The sequence below is a fragment of the Pseudophryne corroboree genome, chromosome 4 (assembly GCF_028390025.1).
Source record: "Pseudophryne corroboree isolate aPseCor3 chromosome 4, aPseCor3.hap2, whole genome shotgun sequence".
NCBI lineage: Eukaryota > Metazoa > Chordata > Amphibia > Anura > Myobatrachidae > Pseudophryne > Pseudophryne corroboree.
Genome location: NC_086447.1, coordinates 311,982,868 through 312,005,446, shown reverse-complemented (window position 1 = coordinate 312,005,446; position 22,579 = coordinate 311,982,868). Strand labels below are relative to the sequence as shown.

The 22,579-nt window shown below is 42.9% G+C and overlaps 1 protein-coding gene across 1 annotated transcript in view; it reads left to right on the top strand.

The window, feature by feature from the left end:
- Nucleotides 1–20,771, top strand: part of ZMAT3 (zinc finger matrin-type 3) — a 119,502-nt gene extending 98,731 nt beyond the window's left edge. The window contains exons 3-6 of the mRNA XM_063916301.1: nucleotides 6,990–7,103; nucleotides 11,333–11,499; nucleotides 12,923–13,020; nucleotides 17,840–20,771. Of these exons, the coding sequence (XP_063772371.1) occupies nucleotides 6,990–7,103; nucleotides 11,333–11,499; nucleotides 12,923–13,020; nucleotides 17,840–18,048 (588 nt within the window). The 3' untranslated portion in view covers nucleotides 18,049–20,771. The remainder of the gene's footprint in view (nucleotides 1–6,989; nucleotides 7,104–11,332; nucleotides 11,500–12,922; nucleotides 13,021–17,839) is intronic.
- The last annotated feature ends 1,808 nt before the right edge of the window (nucleotides 20,772–22,579 follow it).

Sequence of the window (22,579 nt, the reverse complement as noted above, 5' to 3'; positions counted from 1 at the left end):
ATTACCAATTTCAGACGTTGCCGTTTAGGCTCTCCACGGCCCGAGGATTTTCACCAAGGTAATGGCGGAAATGATGGTGCTCCTGCGCAAGCAGGGTGTCACAATTATCCCGTACTTGGACGATCTCCTAATAAAAGCGAGATCAAGAGAGCAGTTGCTGAACAGCGTATCGCTTTTCCTGAGGGGGTTGCAGCAGCACGGCTGGATTCTCAATATCCCGAAGTCACAGTTGGTTCCGACGACCCGTTTGCCTTTCTTAGGCATGATTCTGGATACAGTAGAGAAAATGGTTTATCTCCCGATGGAAAAGGCCCAAGAACTCATGAGTTTGGTCAGGGACCTCTTGAAGCCAAACAGGATGTCGGTGCATCACTGCACTCGAGTTCTGGGAAAGATGGTGACGTCTTACGAGGCCATTCCGTTCGGCAGGTTCCATGCAAGGACTTTTCAGTGGGACCTTCTGGACAAGTGGTCCGGGTCACATCTACAGATTCATCAGATGATCACCCTGTTCCCCAGGGCCAGGGTATCTCTCCTGTGGTGGCTGCAAAGTGCTCCCCTTCTAGAGGGTCGCAGGTTCGGCATTCAGGACTGGGTTCTGATAACCACGGACGCGAGCCTCCGAGGTTGGGGAGCAGTCACACAGGGAGGAAACTTCCAAGGTCTCTGGTCAAGCCAGGAGGCTTGTCTTCACATCAACGTACTGGAGTTAAGGGCCATATACAACGGCCTTCGTCAAGCGGAGACTTTGCTTCGCGACCTACCGGTTCTGATTCAGTCAGACAACATCACCGCAGTGGCTCATGTAAACCGCCAAGGCGGAACAAAGAGAAGAGTGGCAATGGCTGGGCGGAAAATCATGTAAGCGCTCTGACAGCAGTCTTCATTCCGGGAGTGGACAACTGGGAAGCAGACTTCCTCAGCAGACACGATCTACATCCAGGAGAGTGGGGACTTTATCAGGAATTCTTCGCAGAGATTGCAAGTCAGTGGGGACTGCCTCAGATAGACATGATGGCGTGACGCCTCAACAAAAAGCTACCGAGGTATTGCGCCAGGTCAGGGGACCCTCAGGCGGTAGCAGTGGACGCCCTGGTGACACCGTGGGTGTTCCAGTCGGTCTATGTGTTTCCTCCTCTTCCTCTCATCTCCAAGATATTGAGAATCATAAGACGAAGAGGAGTACAGACAATTCTCATTGTTCCATATTGGCCTCGAAGGGCCTGGTATCCGGATCTGCAGGAAATGCTCACAGAAGATCCGTGGCCTCTTCCTCTCAGAGAGGACCTGTTACGACAGGGGCCCTGTCTGTTCCAAGACTTACCGCGGCTGCGTTTGACGGCATGGCGGTTGAACGCTGGATCCTAGCGGAAAAGGGCATTCCGGATGAGGTCATTCCTACTCTGATAAAGGCTAGGAAGGACGTGACAGCAAAACATTATCACCGTATTTGGAGGAAGTATGTCTCTTGGTGTGAGTCCAGAAATGCACCTCCGGAAGAATTCCATCTGGGCCGTTTCATTCACTTCCTACAGAATGGAGTGAATTTGGGCCTAAAATTAGGCTCCATTAAGGTTCAGATTTCGGCCCTATCCATTTTCTTTCAGAAGGAATTGGCTTCTCTTCCGGAAGTACAGACTTTTGTGAAGGGAGTGCTGCATATCCAGCCTCCTTTTGTACCTCCAGTGGCACCCTGGGACCTTAACGTGGTGTTGCGGTTCCTTAAGTCTCACTGGTTTGAACCTCTTAAAATGGTGGAATTATAGTATCTCACTTGGAAAGTGGTCATGTTGTTGGCCTTGGCATCGGCAAGGCGAGTGTCTGAATTGGCGGCTTTATCTCACAAAAGCCTCTATCTGGTTTTCCATGTGGATAGAGCAGAGTTGCGGACTCGTCCTCAGTTTTTGCCCAAGGTGGTTTCATCTTTTCATATGAACCAACCTATTGTGGTGCCTGTGGCTACGCAGGACTTGGAGGATTCCGAGTCCCTTGATGTGGTCAGGGCATTGAAAATTTATGTGGCCAGAACGGCTCGGGTGAGGAAAACAGAGGCACTGTTTGTCCTGTATGCAGCCAACAAGGTTGGCGCTCCTGCTTCTAAGCAGACTATTGCTCGCTGGATCTGTAACACGATTCAGCAGGCTCATTCTACGGCTGGATTGCCGTTACCAAATTCTGTAAAGGCCCATTCCACTAGGAAGGTGGGCTCTTCCTGGGCGGCTGCCCGAGGTGTCTCGGCATTACTGCTTTGCCGAAGAGCGACTTGGGTTCAAACACCTTTGCAGAGTTCTACAAGTTTGATACCCTGGCTGATGAGGACCTCATGTTTGCTCAATCGGTGCTGCAGAGTCATCCGCACTCTCCCGCCCGTTTTGGAGCTTTGGTATAATCCCCATGGTCCTTACGGAGTCCCCAGCATCCTCTAGGACGTTAGAGAAAATAAGATTTTAAACCTACCGGTAAATCTTTTTCTCCTAGTCCGTAGAGGATGCTGGGTGCCCGTCCCAGTGCGGACTACATTCTGCAAGACTTGTATATAGTTTCTGCTTACATAAGGGTTATGTTACGGTTTTGATCAGTCTCGGGCTGATGCTGTTTTGTTTCATACTGTTGACTGGTTTGTATACCCATGTTATACGGTGTGGATGGTGTGGGCTGGTATGAATCTTGCCCTTAGATTACCAAAAATCCTTTCCTCGTACTGTCCGTCGTCTCTGGGCACAGTTTCTCTAACTGAGGTCTGGAGGAGGGGCATAGAGGGAGGAGCCAGTGCACACCCATATCTAAAGTTCTTTTTAGTGCCCATGTCTCCTGCGGAGCCCGTCTATTCCCCATGGTCCTTACGGAAGACTGTTTTCAGAAAGTATTCTTTGTATTTTCAGAAATATACCATTGGTATATTTTTCATTCTAAATATTTAGTGGTTCTTGTTTCACCAATAATCCTCCTTTCCAAAATAGTAACTATGAGGATTCTATTGGGTTTATTTACGAAGTGTTGAGTTGTGAAACCCCGTGCTTAGGCCCTCATTCCGAGTTGTTCGCTCACTAGCTGCTTTTAGCAGCCGTGCAAACGCTAAGCCGCAGCCCTCTGGGAGTGTATCTTAGCTTAGCAGAAGTGCGAACGAAAGGATCGCACAGCGGCTACAAAAAAGCTCCAGACCTACTCCTACCTTGCGATCACTTCAGACTATTTACTTCCTGTTTTGACGTCACAAACACGCCCTGTGTTCGGCCAGCCACTCCTGCGTTTTTATCTGGCACGCCTGCGTTTTTACACACACTTCGCGAAAACGGTCAGTTACCACCCAGAAACACCCACTTCCTGTCAATCACTCAACGATCAGCAGTGCGACTGAAAAGCGTCGCTAGACCTTGTGTGAAACTGCATGGGCTTTTGTGAAAGTATGTCACACGTGCGCACTGCGCATCATACGCATGCGCAGAAGTGCTGATTTTTTTACCTGATCGCTGCGCTGCGAACAAAGGCAGCTAGCGATCAACTCGGAATGAGGGCCTTTGTGTTTATGCCCTGTATTTAATAGGGCAATTAATTTACTAGCTGTGTCTTGCTAGTAAAAGCATTGCCCTTTTAAATGTCAGGCATAAGCACAATTCAAATCTTTGTAAATAAACTCTACATATGTGTTTTCATAAATCCAGCCTCAATGCGCCACACAGTGCGAGATGCCTGGCGTGAGTGAGCTGGGTATTTTTTTTTGGGGGGGAAGGCAAAAATGCATCTAAGGGTGCCTACACACCAGCGCGACGCAGCTCAGACCACGATCACTAGCTGATCATGGTCCGATCCCCCCCCTTCCCCGCCAGCTCCCTGCTGCCTGATGCGCTGCAGATGCGCACAGGAAGCAGAGAGTGGGTCTCCCGATACCGATCCGATGCACTGTGACATGTATTCACCGTGCATCGGATCGTGTGATCTTAACTGCAGCAGTCAAGATCTCCGATCCGACGCGCGAGCACATTTCTGCAACGATTCCCATCCAATCGCTCGCACAACGCATCAAAATCTGGGCCATCGGGACAAAATCGTCCTGCTGTGTACCCATACTTACTCACAGTGCGATGCAGCTACACACCAGGAGACTGTGCTGATTAATCTGATATGAGACACTGTATATATCTGTGTGCAACTCAGTCTTATACAAGCACAATGGAACTTGGCATGGAAAAAACTGTAACCGCTGCATCGTAGCACTTCATATACAGATTATGAGACTCTGTCACACACAGATATGCAAATGTTGCATATCAAACTGGGACTAAGAATCATTGTTAGCAAAAAGATGCCTAATGCTAGCAGGGCCTCTCGGGACCAGGCGGGCTGAGAAGGGCTGTTTGGCGTGACTGCATCAGTGATGTATGAGGACACATCTGTATAGTATGTAGGTTTTGGCAAAATAAATCTGCACTTGAAATGAAATTCTTTTTTTTTTTTTAAACGAGTTGGGGATATATGGGGTGATGCCGGGATCCCGACAGCCAGAATGCCGACAAGGGGTTGAGGGCTATTCCTATCCCCTGGGTGTCCACGTCACCCATGGAGTGGGAATAGAACCTGTAGCCAGCCACCGAGCCTGCAGCGTGGCAAGCTGAGCGAGTCCGCAGGGGTCTTTGTTGCGCTCGCCCCCTGTCGGCATACTGATGGTCGGGATCCCGGCGACGGTATGCTGACCGCCAGGATCCTGACCACCGGTCTCGCATACCCACTGTCATAAGAGATTTATATCCCCCTCTGTCTGTGAAAAATGTTAGGTTTTTTGTGTATTGCTTCAGTCATAGGTGGTCATTCCGAGTTGATCGCTAGCTGTTTTCGGTCGCTGCGCCACGATCAGGCAAAAAAATGGCAATTCTGCGCATGCGGCGCAATGCGCATGCGAAACGTACTTTCACAACGGCCGTTACAGTTTCACACAAGCTCTAGCGACGCTTTTCATTCGCACTGCTGGCCGCAGAGTGATTGACAGAAAGTGGGTGTTTCTGGGAGGTAACTGACCGTTTTCGGGGCGAGTGTGTGTAAAAACGCAGGCATGCCAGATAAAAACGCAGGTGTGGCTGGGGAAACGTAGGCGTGACTGGGCGAACGCAGGGCGTGTTCGTGACTTCAAAACAGGAACTAAATAGTCTGCAGTGTTGCAAGCTAGGAGTAGGTCTCGAGCTGCTCAGAAACTGCAGAATCTTTTTTTGTAGCAGCGCTGCAATCCTTTTGTTCGCACTTCTGCTAAGCTAAGATACACTCCCAGAGGGCGGCGGCTTAGCGTTTGCACGGCTGCTAAAAGCAGCTAGCGAACAACTCGGAATGAGGGCCATTGTCTGGTGATCACCAGGCAATAACTACTAAGGAGCCACACTGTCTAAAGGCTCCCACCTTTCCAAAACTTTTAACCGCATATGTGCGTGTGTGGGCCAGTATGGTGGAGATAGGGCATATTTTTGATAGCGTGGTGTTATGTTGTCTGGTGGTCAGAGATGTTTACGAGACACATAATTTTATGGACCTTTTATGTACCTTTCTACAGGTGCAGTTTTTTGCGTGATTGGGCACATAGGGGGGTATTCAATTATCTCCAGTAATCTGCTGTTGAATTCACCCCCCTGCCTATTCAATTGCAGGCCATTTTCACCTGTTTTTAAGGCATTTTTGCCAATGCCTTTTCACCTTTTTGTTTGTGTGAAAAGGCATTGGTGAATAATGCCTCAAAATCTGCAAAAATGGCCTGCATTTTCACCAGCGCAGGTGAGAAAACATGTGTATTCGCCGATCCACATGTTTTTTGCTCCTGCTGACTTTTTCGCCTAGGTCCCTGCTATTGAATAGGGCGAATCCCTATTCGCCCTAAGAATAGCAAAAAGTCGATTTTTTTGCCTAGGTGAAAAAAATTTACCTAATTATATACCCCCCATAGTGTCCTCCCACTCGTATACAGAAAATATGTTTTCAGTAGCGTGGGGTAGCATTGCCTACAATAAGTATGAAGGGGCCTTAACATTTAAAAGAGGGTATCCCCCTTAATTATTAGTATCCAGATTGGGGGAGATCTTCCCCCATACCTGGACTACATTATTTTTCTATAGTGAAGGGGGTTAATGTCTGGTGACATTAGCTTTTCTGTGGCCACAACATTAGAAAGAGTGGACTCTCTCTAGTTCTACGTGGTGGGCTTTGGGAAGTAAAGCCCGCCCTCCACCCACCCTTTCATTTTTTTTTTTTACTTTACAAAAGTTGCGTAGACGCGCTAGGTGATCTGGCCTAGTAGCTGCCTGGCTTCCCCAGCAGTCTGCAAAACTGGTGGGGGATAGGTAAAAACATTTTTTTTCTTTAGCCCAGAGGTTGATGTATATCCATGCTTGGCCACAGGTGACTTAAGTACCTCAGTCAATTTGATTTAACCATCTATGCTGAGCCATGGATATACTTAAATGCTGGACCATTAGGGTGCCTTGAGGGCCACGTTTAGGAACCTCTGCTTTAGCCCCTTACTGCAGGATATGCGGAGCTCTCTGTCAGTCTTGTATATCTGGAGGATAAGTCCCACTCGTCCTCTGCAGAGAAGGGGTTAAGGGGTGTAGACCGTTCTCAATAAATCTTAAGTTCATTTTTATGTTTTTATTTAATACTTTACTATAAATTCAAAACGACACATAACAGTAGACTTTTAACTTTTAGAGAAATGGATTAAGTCTTTTTATACTGATATGGGCTGGGATGTAATAAAGTCAGAGTTTAGCGACCGTGCTTGATGCTGGCCGAACTCGGACATTTTTTAAAGGGGCAGTCATTTACAAGACATGGTTTAGCCTTGTAAATGATTGCCCCTTTAAAAAAAAAGTCTGAGTTCAGCCTGCATACTGCACGTCCGCTAAACTCGGACTTCATTACATCCCACCCATTATGTTTTTATTTTAGATATAAAATAGAAAGTAAAGTGAGCACTTATTGACATTTTTATTATCAACACTATAATTTTTTAGGGCAAAAACCACAGCAAGAAATTACGCAATTACCGTGCATCAAGTAGTTGTCCTGCTTCATCAAGATTGAGCCATTCTATAGAGACTGTATCACCTGGCTCTTCCTCACCAAATGTAAGTGATTGGCTAAGATGTTTCATGTACTGAACACTGGTAGTGGTGCATTGCCACATATGTGCACGGATCACCCAGTGAAATATGTAGCTTTTTGCGAAAGGATCATGTCACAAATCAATTGTAAATATAAATTAAGCATTCATATACAGTTTGTCTTCCATATGCAAAATTCTCAAATACAGATTTTTTTTGACTATGTCTGAGATAGTGACACCTTTGATTTCTGATGGATGCACAAAATTATTAAAAATATTGTATCAAATTACCTTTGGACTGTGTGTATTAGGTATACATGAAACAGTGCATTCTGTGTTTAGACATGGGTCCCATCCCCAAGATATCTCATTATAATATGCAAATATTCCAACATACGGAAACATCCGATATCCAAAATACCTCTGTTAACAAGCATTTTGGCTATGGCCCTAGTAAAGATAAATGACTAGAGTGTGGTGCTTCTGCAGTACATTTCTATTTGCATAAATATGCCTAGTGTTCTACCTTGTGCATACACAGGGTACAGCAATAGTCCTGATTTTAGGATAACACGCTAGAATCTAAAATCTTTTGAAGAATTGTAAGTCCCGTCGGAAATAGTTATTGTAGAAAGAACAAATACACAATTTCTGTACTGTGGGCCTAATTCAGATCTGATCGCAGCTGCAAATTTGTTAGCTAATGTGCAAAACCATGTGCACTGCAGGGGGGGGGCAGATATAACATGTGCAGAGAGAGTTAAGGCCCATACACACTTGACGATGCACACGTCGTTAACGACTTCCCTTGAACTTCCCTTGAACAGCTGAGCAAACGACATGAGCATACACACTACCAACGACCAAAGACCATTCATCGTTGAAGCATCCAAGCTGAACAGTTTATTAAAATAATGAGCTGGGAACAGGGCTGGTGAATAGTGGCTTGGTCGTTGGTCGTTCACACGATACACATTCAACGACGTCTCTGGTTGGTAACGACCATAGTGGAAATTGAGCATACATGCTCCACAGATTAGCGAGGGTCGTTAACGTCCCGCGGGGCCGCGCATCGGTGGTCGTCAGATGCATACACACTTGACGATATAATGAGCGACGTCGTTGATGAGGGCTGAAATGAACGACGTCGCTCATTTTATCGTCAAGTGTGTATGGGCCTTTAGATTTGGGTGGGGTGTGTGCAAACTGAAATCTAAATTGCAGTGTAAAAATAAAGCAGACAGTATTTACCTGAACAGAAACAATGTAACCCACCTAAATCTAACTTTCTCTGCACATGTTATATCTGCCCCCCCTGCAGTGCTCATGGTTTTGCCTATTAGCTAACAAATTTGCTGCTGCGATCTTATCTGAATTACCCCCTTTGTTAAATGTATCACGTGTTCCTTTATTAGTTGAGTAATTGTGTGTACTGTATATAAATATACTTCATCAGTTGCACCCATGTGGTAAAACAAAACTGCACCAATGAAAGTATAGGACAGCTCCAAATTACCTGCGCTGCTAGCGTACCCACAAAAATAAGCTCTGTCATAGGAAAAAGGGATCCTAACAGCTGCCTGCAGACTCACCTGTAAAAGCTCTTACTCTTACTTTTTTTTTTTTTTTCTGCATGTGGCCTCATCAGGAGATGCAATGTTATCATCCTGCAGATATCGCCTTCTTGGTGTGCTGAGCCATGCACTTTCTGTTCAGAAATTGCCATTGGTGACCCAGTAGTAAATGAAAGGCATCTTGTAAGCTTAGTATACAGGCTTCTGACTAAAAACATTTCAGGATAGATTGTCAAGTGTTTAAATTGGGGGTAATTCAAACCTGATCGCTCGCTAGCTGGACTTACTCAGCCGCTGCAATCACTTCAGCCTGTCCAGGACCGAAATTGACGTCAGTCACCCGCCCTGCAAACGATAGGGAATGCCTGCGTTTTTCCAACCACTCCCAGAAAACGGTCAGTTGACACCCACAAACGCCTTCTTCCTGTCAATCACCTTGCGATCGCCCGTGTGAATGGATTCTTTGCACAAACCCATTGCAGAGCAACAAACCACTTTGTACCTGTGTGACGCGCCTTCGCATTGTGGTGCATACGCTTGCGCAGTTCTGACCTGATTACAGTGCTGGAAAAACCTCTAGCAATCTGAATTACCCCCATTATACAGTCATTTGGAGCTGTATCTATAGCAAAGTATTTGAAAAGAATGTACATTTATTAACTACTCCTAAGATCATTTTAAAGTGACCCCTAAGATAAACTGGCTAGTGTACGAGGGTACCCAAAAGAAACAGGAATCATGTTCTAGAGGGTGGGTCACTTGTAGTATGGGATTCCGCAGCTACAGATGTGTCCTCTTGCATCTTTGTTCTGTTCACTATAGGTCACGTTACACATAACGTGTGAGTGCCATGTGACTCGGTAGCACCAAGCATCTTTTTTTGCAATTTTTTCTACAAAAAATGCGTCTTAGATGCAAAATAACGCAATCGGATGCACAAGCTGCTTCTGTTGATTAAAATAATATGCAGCGTCCCTATATTCTGTGTGTGCCTGCAACTGTATTTGCATTCAAAATTCTATGCTTCAGCGTTTTCCTGAATGTGGCATTTTCAGATACAGATACAGCCACAATTACACACAGAATATAGGCATGCAGCATATCATTTTACTCAGCAGAGGCCTATCTGGGTGCGAATACATAAAATGCCACTACCTAGGTACGTGTATAGAAAATGCGCCTATAAAGGCATGCCTATATGAAATTCACCTGTACAGGTGGGTCTCTGTATGCGCCTGTTCATGCACTGGTTCCAGGAGGAAGGCAAGAATAAGCACAAAATCTAAAATGGCAGGAACTCCAGGAGAGGGTCATTAACTTCACTCTTTAGAATGCAAGCCATTGTACTGGAAATATTTTGACTTTTCCTTTTACATAGATGTAGCATGTTATGCGAGATTGTATATTCTGTCTATGAAAAGTTACCATTTTAATATCTTTATACTATTTAAAAAAAAGTTAGTTTTAATCTGTAGATATCATAGAACAGTCATAAGTATTAAGCATCGGCCACAAGAGGGCACCATGACTTAATTCTTAATTTCAAAGAAATGCCTCTTTTAATAAATACTAAAAAGTTCATATTTACACTTTTTAGGAGGCATGTAAATTAATTTCTGTATTTGCCTTAAGTGGATGCAACTCTAAATGTATAGATGAGACTTATTTTTTTTTTTGTAGGTTTGTTTTGTTTTTCTTTGGCGTTGAAACATTTAAAAGGGTTAAGTTGCCCATACACTAGGATGAAGGGGCACGATATCGACACATAGGGCCGACGTATCGTGAGTAAGTGAACCACATCATGCGTGGTCCACTTATGATTGCGATTTAAGGTGCGTTCCCGGGGGGTCGTAAGCAGGGTTTTCAGATCTTACCTGCAGCAAGTAAGATCTGGCCCTGTCGCTTGCAGTTATGTGGAAGATGTACTAAGCAGTGAAAAAAGTGTAGTCAGTCAGTGGAGAAGTTGCCCATGGAAACCAATCAGCTACTGTATAATTCGATAATATACAAATTATAAATGTTACTTCAGTGCTGATTGGTTGCCATGGTAAACTTCTCCACTGGCTCACTTCACTCTTTTCACTGCTTCGTTCATCTCCCCTTATGTGCTTTAACGTTAGATCGCATGTGATCTAACGTTAGCACATCATGAGTGAGGTGACCTGGACTCATGTGCCAGCGACAGGCGGGTAGTTGAAGGGGTATCGCATGCGACGGAGTGCATCCGATACCTCTTCCTAGTAGTGTATGGGCACCTTTAGGAAGATCATTAGATCTGATTACCGGCTCCTTGCCCATTTAGGTGGTGTTTCCTCAGAGTGTATGGTACTGAATGGAAGTGCCTTCTTTAACGCTTTTTCTTTAATGAGGGGATATAGTTACTAAAGTGCGGGTTAATGGAAGTGGAGAGGTTGCCCATAGCAACCAATCAGATTCTAGCTATTATTTAATAGAAGGTGCTAGATAAATCATAAGTAGAATCCAGTATTATTGGTTGCTATGGGCAACATCTACACATCTATAAAAACCTGTAAGTATGCAGCATTAGAATATTTGTGGTAATGTTTTTTGTTTTTTTTTTGCTATAAATTATTTTAATTGTTTAGCAAATGTGGATTTTGACAAAATGATAACTTATGTAGTCTAAGAATAAAATCATTTATTGTAATTGATCCAGGTAACAGCCCCAAAATCTGGCGGGCGTGTGATTCTTGCCACTGAAAATGACTACTGCAAACTGTGTGATGCCTCGTTCAGCTCCCCAGTGGTCGCTCAAGCACACTACCAAGGAAAGAACCATGCCAAAAGGTTACGTCTAGCGGAGACCCCAGCAAATGCCATTATGTAGGTGTACATGTCACCATGACTACTAGTTCTGAGCATGGATAGATAAATGCAAGCAAATTTTGTATTCAAACATATTATGTCATTACAGATTGTCTTTTTACATTTGGCTAAATAATTTCTTGTACTGTAGGGTTTCTGGGCATCTGTAATTGTTGATAACCATTAAAGAGCCTCAGTATCAGCAATGGGCCTGATTCACAGATGGACACAACGTCAATGTTGTGAGCACTGCGCAGTGGAGTGTATATTACTCAAAAGAAACATGCATGTAAAATATTGTGATTATGCCGATACTGTATATGGAGAATTCTCATCCTCTGGAGATGCAGCCATTTCTGCTTCAGCAGCATACAAGCCTGGGTTACCTTTAGTCATCATCATCATCAGCGAGTACGTGCGCCTGCTCCCTAAATGAGGGTTCCTCTTCCCACTCCTGTTTCACCTCTCCAGTAGCAGGGGTCAGTGAGTGCTAATTGTGTGTGACTGCATAGCACATTTGTGTGTGAATTTACACAAGATACACTCAGCGAGTGGGCTTATGTTCAACAGCCCCTGTGAGTAGAAGTAAATATTGAAAGCATTCGGAGTGTAGATTTGTAATGTAAAGTGCATGATTACTGATTCATACCAACACTGTTTTATCTAAATTGTATTACTTTTATCTTTTGTATTTTTATAGTAATTGCTTAGGTAGGAGCAATGACTGTGTAGGAGCCAAACAGTATATAACAGGACATGCATGCTAAAAACAGGACTATCTCTGTAGATATACAGATGTAGCCATGCTTATTGTTGCTGCGATACAGCATGCTGGGACATGGCTTGCTGCATGGAATTAATGGAGCGATCGCTGGCTGTGAATAGTTGCAGCCTGGCACACCATGCAGCATGCCGTGATACAACGTGCCGCATGGCAGTAAGATGAGCATGGCTACATCTGTATACTAGTAATACTATGGAAGAGACTGTTTCATTGTCTCAGATTCCTTATAAAAGTAATGGGGGTTGTATATCAGAGAGAATTGGATCAAAGCCCAGTGTCTGGGGGGTCAGGGAATTCCAATCGGTTGGAAATCCTCAATTCACAGATACTGAACAAAAATGATTGGCGATTTCAGGGATTTGTAACTTACTATAATCCCCTGATTTCCCAACTTATCGATGATCATTGATGTCTGCCGATCGGCGGTTTTGATCGATCTTATCGACATCGGAAATCATCCAGCTGATGTATAACCCATGTGGTTTCTTCACTCCCAGTAACCAACTTAAACATGAGCTAAAAATAGCTTCATTGGTTTTCAGCATCGTTTCTATAATAAGATAGTTCTTGTTGCATGTATATAAGTAAGCAGCAGATAATGAAGTGTTGCATTTTCATCAGCAATACCGCGTATTATTGTAATTTTATCACAATCAGGGACTCTGCAGAAGGCAAAAGGAGAACGCGGAAAGAAGGCAGTGAACATAAGATGATGCAGAATCGAAGAAATGTCTGTTCTGTACAGAATAATACAGGTATGCATTCAGGGAGACTTGTCCAGACTGGTTCTGAGAATAGACCTCCGAGTAATGGGTTACTGTTACCATGGTAACAGATGAAGGATCTGCTCGTCTTGGGGATGTTAAATGCATATTGTACAGTGACAAGCACATTGCAGAAAATGTATTTGAATTTAAATTAACTGCCTCCTATATAATGTATGCAAAATATAGGACATAAACCGTATTCAATCAATATTTAGTAGGAAGAGGTCTGTGTTTCAAACTGAAAGACTTGACCAGTATAAAAAAGTTATTTCTTTTACAGTCTTTTACCGAAATGTAACATTCCCTTGACGTTACAAAAAAAAATAATCTATTATCTATTAACTTCTAAGATTACCATAACAGAACTGTACCAGACTTGAATATTTCCATTCTCTTAATTAAAATTGTGCCTAATGTTCGTAAAGCATGCCAAGTTTGCAGTAACAGTTCTTAATCACAGTTATTTTTAATGATATCGCTGATAAACCATATGGTAGATTTCTGTTCCTTCACTGTTTGCAGTTTAAAACAAAAATAAAAATGTATATTTTATGTGTTTCTTTAAGTGGACTTTTAATTTGATGAAATGAAATGCATTGCATTGATGAGCCCAAATGAAATGAAAATATATACTCCATATTGTATTTAAACAAACAGGAGGGTTCTGAAGTGCTCCTTTCTGGCTCAAGAGTGTACATTTAGGAGTGCTTCAGCATGTATTTTCAGATTAGATTCCATAACCAAGAAAGTAGAAGTGTGGCCAACTGCTGCTTTTGCATTTCAATTTTATGGTTGTTTTAATTGTGAAAGTATCAGAATTTAGCTAAAACATCTACAATTTGGGAAATAACTACTACTACTTAAAGATTGTTGTTGTTTTTTATTTTAAAAGAATTTTATAGAAATAATACATATTTTTAGAATATAATACATTTTTATTATTATACTATTAACTTCTTGTTTGTACACATAGGACTTAATAATATAAACTAAAAGACCCTAGGGCAGTGGTCCTCAAACTGTGTGCTGGGGTGCCTTTGTGTACTTGCAGGGGTGCCTTGGTTTATTGGTCCAGGACCAATTCAGTTATTTATGGTGAGAGTAATAGGGAAAACCAGCGCTAGTAGCTACCAATCATAACATATTCAGACAAACAGAAGCAAATCTTGTCCTTCACTGCATAACTGAACCCAACAATAAAATAAACACAATTTACTTAATTTAATATTTCTTTCTAAATTTCTCAATAAGAAACATTTGACCCAGGGGTGCTGTGAAAAAAATTCTGATACTCTAGGGTGGCATGATTTTAAAAAGTTTGGGAACCACTGTCCCGTGGGCACATCTGGTACAATGCTATTATTGAAGGAAATTGTGGTCATTTACAATCTCATTACTTTGTTTATCGTACCCAGCAGACTATTTGTAACCACACAAAATGAACAGTTAATGTTTTTCATTTACAAAAAAAAAAAAATACAAAGAAACAATAAAATAACAAATAATAGAAAACAAACCGGTAAAAGCAGCAATAAAGTAAAAAAAAAAAAAAAAGACAGATGGATTTTGTACACTTTTAGATATTCATACTATGCAAGAACATGTGGTACAGTAAGTGTATGTAATTGTGTATGTGGCCAGGCAGAGCATCTTGGATACAGAAGTGTAAGTAAAGGAACATGCTTATAAGATACATTATAAGTGGTATCTAGTTTCTGTTAGATTAAAAAAAAATAGTTTTAAGCCCATCTCCCTTCATGTAGGCATTAGGCCTATAGAATAGTTTCAAAGAAAAAATGTTCACATCTGTGTTCCGCAAATAAATAGGCCTATAACTGGCACACAAAGTAAAGTCTTTATTGGTCTTTGGAATGACAATATTAATGGACCTGGTGGTTTTTTTTTTTATTGAACTTTTATCCATACATAATAGTGTTAAACAGCTGCGTTAAATGTGGGGGGAAAAGTGAGGAAAATTCCGTAATATTACATTGAGAAACCTTCAGGGTCTGGTACATACAAAAACTGTTGGGACTTAAAGGCCAGGGTGACTTTTTGCAATTTAGTGTGAGAATGGAGGGACGATCGTTCTCTGAAGTCAGCAGGTGTCCAAATAAGTTTGTATCATGGAAGGAATGAAGGGGCGAGTTGGGCTTTCAAAGATTACAGAGTGATTTAAAAAAGAATTATTATTCTTATGTTGCTCTCATTGCTGGACTAGAGCTGCTTTTTGGCCCTGGCATTGGGGTGCGGTGCACGTCACAATGGACGTGGACACTTCTCATGGGGATGTACTGCGAGTCTGGGGGGACGACACTTGCAGCACGCCCCCTTCTTTCTTACAGACAAGCACTTCGGGCGAGGGAGCAAAAGAGAGAGCTGGAAGCTGCGCTACATGGGGCTATCCCGGCTTTCTGTGTGGCTGGACCGACCCAACAGTCCATCGACCCTTCTGGCATTTGCCAAATGGCCAGTACAGCCCTGGTTTCTCTTTTTGTTCTCGATAACTAAAATAGTTTGGGAATCCTTTTTAGCTTTTAATTGATTGTCCAAAAACAGGTCAACCTTATGCCTCTATTCATAGAAACAATGACCCAGCAAAGTCTGTTTTTCTACAAGGATGTGACCTTTGAAGTTATTTTGGCCTCTCCCAGCAGTAACTGCTGTGAAAGTGGAACCAACAAATCTGACTGCTGCCTAAGTGGAGACTTATTTAATAATGCTTCCTTATTATGGATTTGTGAGCTTCGAAAGTAGGGAGTGATACAACAAGTAAACACAATGCTTGGTATTCTGGGATCTGGTCGGGATCCTGGCAGTCGAAACACTGACGCCGGAATCCCGACACTGTTCGGAAAGCTGGCACTGACATTCCGACTAGGATGACGTTCCAGGTGCTGGAATCCCAAACCAGAGATTGCCAGGCCGCTGGAGAGGTAAGCCCTGTGTGTTCTAGGTTTATGCTGTAGGACGGAGGTGTTAGGTTTTAGGCACCACAAGGGAGGGTCAGGGTAGGGCCTTGGGGAGGGAGGGGGGGGGAGTTGTTAGGTTTAGGCTGTGGGGAGGGAGAGTTAGGGTTAGGGGGCATTGGGAAAAGGCAACTATACCTACCTTGCCCTTGTCGGGATTCTCCTCATCAGGTTGCCACGATGGTTTTCTAACCACAGCCATATTAGACCCAACCCAGTATTCAAATGTAATCTTGCATAAACCACACACAACAGTAAAAAAATCATTGGTGCAATCAGACTCAGGGTGAATTCATAGCATAATTTAAAGTTACTGAACACTATTGCAGTTGGCATGTTATATATGAAAACAAAAAACAACTAAAGGGACTGTGTTCTGAAACATTTCTGCAGCAGTGGACAAGACACTTATGTAAGCACCAGGGTGGCAGAAACCAAGGATTAGGTGTCATTGTAGGGAGTATGGAGTAGAAGATAGTTTACAGTAAGTAAGAAAAGGAAAAACACGAGGGTAGAGGGCGCTGCTTGGGAAATGAGCTTCCCGAGAAAAATAAAAGTACTGTTAAGTTTTGAAAAGTTAGCAAACAACAGAGAACATTTCTGGGAGTGTTGAAGCCCTTAGCTTTTATTGAAATTTATGTAACCACTTGCCTGCCGTGGTTGTATCAGATGCAACCACACCAGGCTGGGTTATCCCTGACATGGTCACATCAGGTGCGACCAGTCAAAAAGCTCACGGTGCAGGGCTGCTGGAAGAGAATCCAGCAGCTGGTGCTCACAGAGGGACCTACCAGTCCCTCTGCTTCTTGGCTCCCTCCCCCAGCTGCTACAATCACACACACAGGCAATGTAGCAGAGCGGGACACACGAGCTGCATACTTCATAGTGATACAGGAACTGATCGGCACAGAATTCCTCTCCTAGGTGCCTGCCAGATGGGATCCAGAAAGGATCAATGGCTGTAGAGGACTGATGGGTTTCATGGGTTACTGGGCTGTCACGGCTTCTAGGGGAAGTCACTTTACGAAGAAAACACCAAAAACAGTAATAAAAACCATGTCAACCTTTTTCCATGTCGACCTAGTGACCATGTCAACCTAATGACCATGTCGACCATTAGTGGTCAACACCACCCTGGTTCTGTCCCGGTGGCTTGCTGCTCTCGCCACAGGTTCTATTTCCAATCTATGGGTGTCGCGGACACCCACGAGTGGGAATAGCCACTGTTAGCCGGCATTTCGGGTGGCGGCATTGTCAGCGGTCGGGATTCTGGCGTTGGTATCCTGGCCGCCGGTATTCCGACTGCCGGCAACCTAACTGCATCCCATGTTTGGGCGTTGCAATTACAGTTGGTCTTCATATGAAAAGTTGTAAATGTAGCCAATACTAGTTCGTAGTGGATCACAGTTTAGGGTCAGATAGCTGGTCACCAGGGCAGGGCCTTGGAGGTGTTAAAGATTTTAGGAGTGAAAACTTTCTCTTCCTAAAACTGAGAAGTTGCAATTTCTTGTACTTACGTGTACATTTTATATGTCCCCTGCTATTGATATTTCCACCCATATTGTAAGGTTGTTTGACTTGTGTACCAATTTGGACAGAACAATGTTCATGAAATTATTAAAGCATTGCATGTTAACCTAGGACTCTACATGGAGATAAGTCTTTTTATTAATATGTCACTTTCAAGTTAATGGACCAGACCATTCTCTTTGTCTTTGTACTGTGGCACCCAAATGAAAATATATTGTATTGCCTGGTGTTTTTTGGAAGGTCGACATACTTTTGCCAAGTTAACTGTGTATTATACTGACTTTAATATACATTTTTTTTCCCTTTAGGTCCATATTTCAATCCCCGTTCTCGTCAGAGAATTCCTAGGGACCTGGCTATGTGCGTAACCCCCAGTGGACAGTTTTACTGTTCAATGTGCAATGCAGGAGCCAGCGAAGAGCTAGAGTTCAGGCAGCATCTGGAGACAAAGCAGCACAAAAGCAAAGTTTCTGAGCAGCGTTACCGCAGCGAGATGGAAAATTTGGGATACATGTAGTGAAGTAACCACTATCAAGTTGTGTTTTTACGCTGTTGCTTTAATTATTTATTTATTTTTATTACCATTTTTCCTTACAGCCATTTCATAAGGTGGAGGTATTTCAAATGCTAAACAATGAGACTTTGAAGCTCTGGAGGGTAAATTTAATGCACTATGTTTGGCTCTTTTATACTGAAGAAATGACTAGACCTTATCATGTTTTATTTAAATAGTTATAAGGTAACCATAAAAGACGCAATACTGTTACGTGATTCTGCAGCATCAGGTTATGGAAATGGTGATTGCTAATTGTGCATCTCAAATGGATATCCCTTTTCACAACCTCACACTACTATGTATTCTTTACACTGTGGGCTTGGTAGCTTTTATTCCAAAGAACACTGTTTATGAGATGTTACATGTCTGTAGTGGGTTGTACAAGCAGTGGATAAAAAAAATGGAAACAAAGATAAAAGGCAATGGCTTCATTAGCTAGAATTTTGCTGGAGGTTTGCACATGAAAGTCACTCAGCTGGTGCCTGTGGAAATCACTTTTCCATGTGGTATTACAGAATATCCGATAAAAGTTTGACTGGGATTAAAGTTGGGAACTGACAAGACCATGCTGTATGGATAACATCATACTTTACAAACCAAAGTATGATAAAGTAATAACCAAAAGCATTTGGATAGGACATTGCCCTCCTGGAAGAAACTCCCTCCTACCAGGGAAGAAATGGGATGAAGATGACCACTACGTACCACTAAGTAGTGTATAGTATTGACCCTGCCTTCTAAAGGAATGACTGTACCCATACTGTGCAAGCAAAATGCCCTCCACAATGTTAATGAACCACCAGAACCTTTACTGTAGGGAACAAACATTTAGAGCTTGTTGGCACCAAGTGTGCAATTGACTATTGTCAAGAACTTGAGTAAGAATGATTAATTCGTCCATATCTTGTTTCCGTGTAACTCGGCAGTACGCTGTCTGTGCTTCTGCGACCACTGAACTCACAAATCTAGAGTGCCAGGTATCCTCATGATCATCATTGTTTATTTGTAAGGTGTCACAAAACTCTGCAGCGCAGAACAGTCAGAGTTACTGTACAATAATATAAAATACAATTGCACATAAAGATAACAAGTACAGATGATGTTGATGAAGAAAGTGCAGACATGAGACAAGGGGCAGAGAGTGGCCCTGCTGGTGAGAGCTTACAGTTTCGAGGATGATCGTCTGTTTATGCTCTAGAACCCAACTAAAATGTACTGCTTCATGGAATTCAGTTGAACCATTTTTCTGGTTAAGCTGATCATGCTACAGGTTGAAATGAGCAGTTGATCTGCCATTGCACTCTACCTTTATGTGTTGCTTACAGTTCTGGAACATGCACTTCTGACTTTTGCTGACAATATTTTCCCTTGAAGTTCCATACTGACATCACCTTCACCTCAGCTGCTTATAAAACATTAGCAAGTTGACCTATCTTTGCCATTAGAGGTCCTGCAAAACGCATCCCAGATATTATCCTTTCTTTAAAGTCACAGTCTTCTTACAGCAGTACTAGTTATAATTATAGGATGCCAGGCCAGTCAAGAACATGAGATTGACCACGCTGGGATGTACTTTGCTTAATGAACACACAAGCTACAACTGGGTGGAAGCCCTTGCTTTCAGTATACTTGGAGTCCTTCATTTACTGTACACAAGTTTTCTTCAAGTTTTTTTTTGCCCACCATCTATACATGAGTAAAGTGGGAACACTAAAGATAGTTCAGACATGTACAACATGTAGTTCCAAGCATGGTTCCAAAACTTCTATATTGTGTTTTACTGTTGAATGCTCAAGGACTAATTGCTGTGTTTGCAACAACAAACATTAACCAATCATTTCTCTTAATAGTTTGTTGCTAAGGGGCATTTAATGAATTACTGTGCAATGAATTGTTTTTTTTTTTCTCTCAATAGGTAAGTTTTTATATTTCTTCACTTTGCACTTAAATCCTTTGCTGCTCTAGGTACAGTGACAACAGCAAGAAAATACTATGGGACTTTGGCCAGTAATTTCTTAATGGAGATCATCCCTTATTTGTTTCATGAACTACTACTATTTACTTTGGGAATTATATAAAAAGCTTTCCTATGTATCTGCTGTTACTGATTCAATTTTATAATTATACATGTGATACATGTAGTATAATTTTCTCCTCTTTTCCTGTTACTTATGGGACAGATTCATTCAGCTCTATTGCTGCACCTGTTCTCTGTTGTTAAACCTTATTAAGATCCTTGTCAGGTAATGCCATATCGGGTATTAACCCTTAACAGAGTTTGATGAATCTGCCCATCTGTCTCTTGGCTCCAGTTACCACATTAGATGAGACTCAGGGCAGCAGTTTACTGCCCTTTCGCTTCTACTATTCCACACAATCCATAATGCGGAACTTCTAAGAAGGTAATGAAACTAAATAATGCTGCTTTAAAGAACACAATTACTGCACAATCCCTGCCACAGTGATCTGTTACTAAAACATATCACTGGGTGGGATTAGTATTTTTGTCTTAGAGAATGAAGGATTTTGACATATGTATCTGTTTTTTTAACGCTGCCACACTTTGTTCCTGTGTGGTACTGTATGTATATTTATAGGAAATGTAGTTTTGCTGTTCCATGTATGTTGATGAAATTATATTTTCTTTATAACGCACAGAGAAAAATAATAAGCATAAAATACAAGCTGGGTCTGGCATTTATTTATGAATGGTTATATGCATTTTAATCTAAGACATACTGTAATTACCAGTATAACCAAATCCATAAATCCATATGCATAGAAAAGCTATACACAAAATGTAGGGCTTGGGTACAAGAACCTTGATCCTCCGCCTGATTCAGAACACAATGTTGATGTGCGCATTGGAGCGTTTTGTTGCTACTGCGGATGTGTTTAAGTCACACTGTGCATGTGTCGCAATGGACTCGCGGCAGCGGTTGCAGCGAGGATTTATTCACAAAATGATTGACAGGGAGCATTTGTGGGAGGTAATGGGGGAGTGGTGACACAAACGCAGGCATTTCATGGGCGTGACACAGCTTGTGAATGCAATCCTGTATGCTGTGCGATCATAGAATTTCTTGAGAAAGCTGATTATAAACTGTTGTTTGCACAGGGGAATGTGTATCACAGCTTTGAGAGAGGTAAATTACCAATCAGATCCTGTCATTTTACAGGTTGTGTTTGAGAAATGGCAGGAGCTGATTTGTTGGTACTTTGTCTTTCCAAGCTTTGATACCTAACCCCCACATGCAGCAGATCTCAGACGCCTTCAGTGGGTGCCTTAATACAAATCCTGACGGCTGTGACATTTGCACATTTTCCACAGCTGCTGGGTGCTAAATTGCAGCTACAAAGGCATTTGCGTACATCTCTGAATCAAGTCCTCACTTTCCAAAAATGTAAAATTTCATGCACAGGTCTTTAATAATTGCAAAGTAAGTTTAAAAAAAGTTTAAACCCCTAACCCTAGCTTTATGTAATTGAACCCTTATCTATTTCCCTGCTGCTCAGTGCCGGATTTCCCACTAGGCACATGAGGCAGGGTGCCTAGGGGCGACACGTCAGGTAGGGTGAGTTCGGGGGTAACATTTAGCCCTTACCTAAATGTAATGTATGAAGCTGATTGGGAGTCTCTCAGTCGGGTGGGGGCGGGCTTCTGCTGGTGGACTCCAGTCTCCAGCTGTGAGTGGTGGCCGCAGTCTGGCGGGTGGGGGCAGTGTTGGGGCCTGTTGTTTCTGCGGTGGTCTCATTGCTGGCCGGAAAAGCAGCCTGGGAGATTTGTGCTGCCGCCGTTTGCCTTGGTCCCCAGGTGGGACAAGAGAGGCCTCCTGCCAGTGCCCCTTCTTATATTATGGGCTGCTGCTGCCTGGCAGTATTGGCCTTAGACTATCATCCCTGTCCCAGGCCCGGGCTCCTCGACCGTCACCTCCCCACTATGCTCCTCTCCAGGCTCAGACGTGCCGCCAGCGGGAAGGAGGGGGGGGGAGGCTGCATGGTGGCTAAGTGGCCTGTGACACTGAGACCTGGAGCGTTGGGTGCACCTATACCATGAGAAGTGATATCTTGTAGTAAGTTATGTATAGATTCTAATTCTGTAGGGAAGGGGTGCACATTTTATTCTATAGGGGGCATATTATATTATATTCTATAGGGGACATATTCTATTCTATAGTGGGCACATATGTTCTATAGGGAAGGAGGCACATTATATTCTATGTGGAGGGGGGCACTCTATATTCTATAGGGAGGCACATTATATTCTCTACTATAGGTAGGGGGGCACATTATATTCTATTCTATAGGGAAGGGGTCACATTATATTCTATACTATGGGGAGGGAGGAGGCAAATTATATTTTAAAATATAGGGAGGCACATATTTTATACTATGGGAGGGGGCACAAAATGAACTCTTTAATATTTGGAGGGTCGGCCAATAATGTTGTGCCTAGGGGCGGCCTGACCCCTAAATTCGCCTCTGCTGCTGC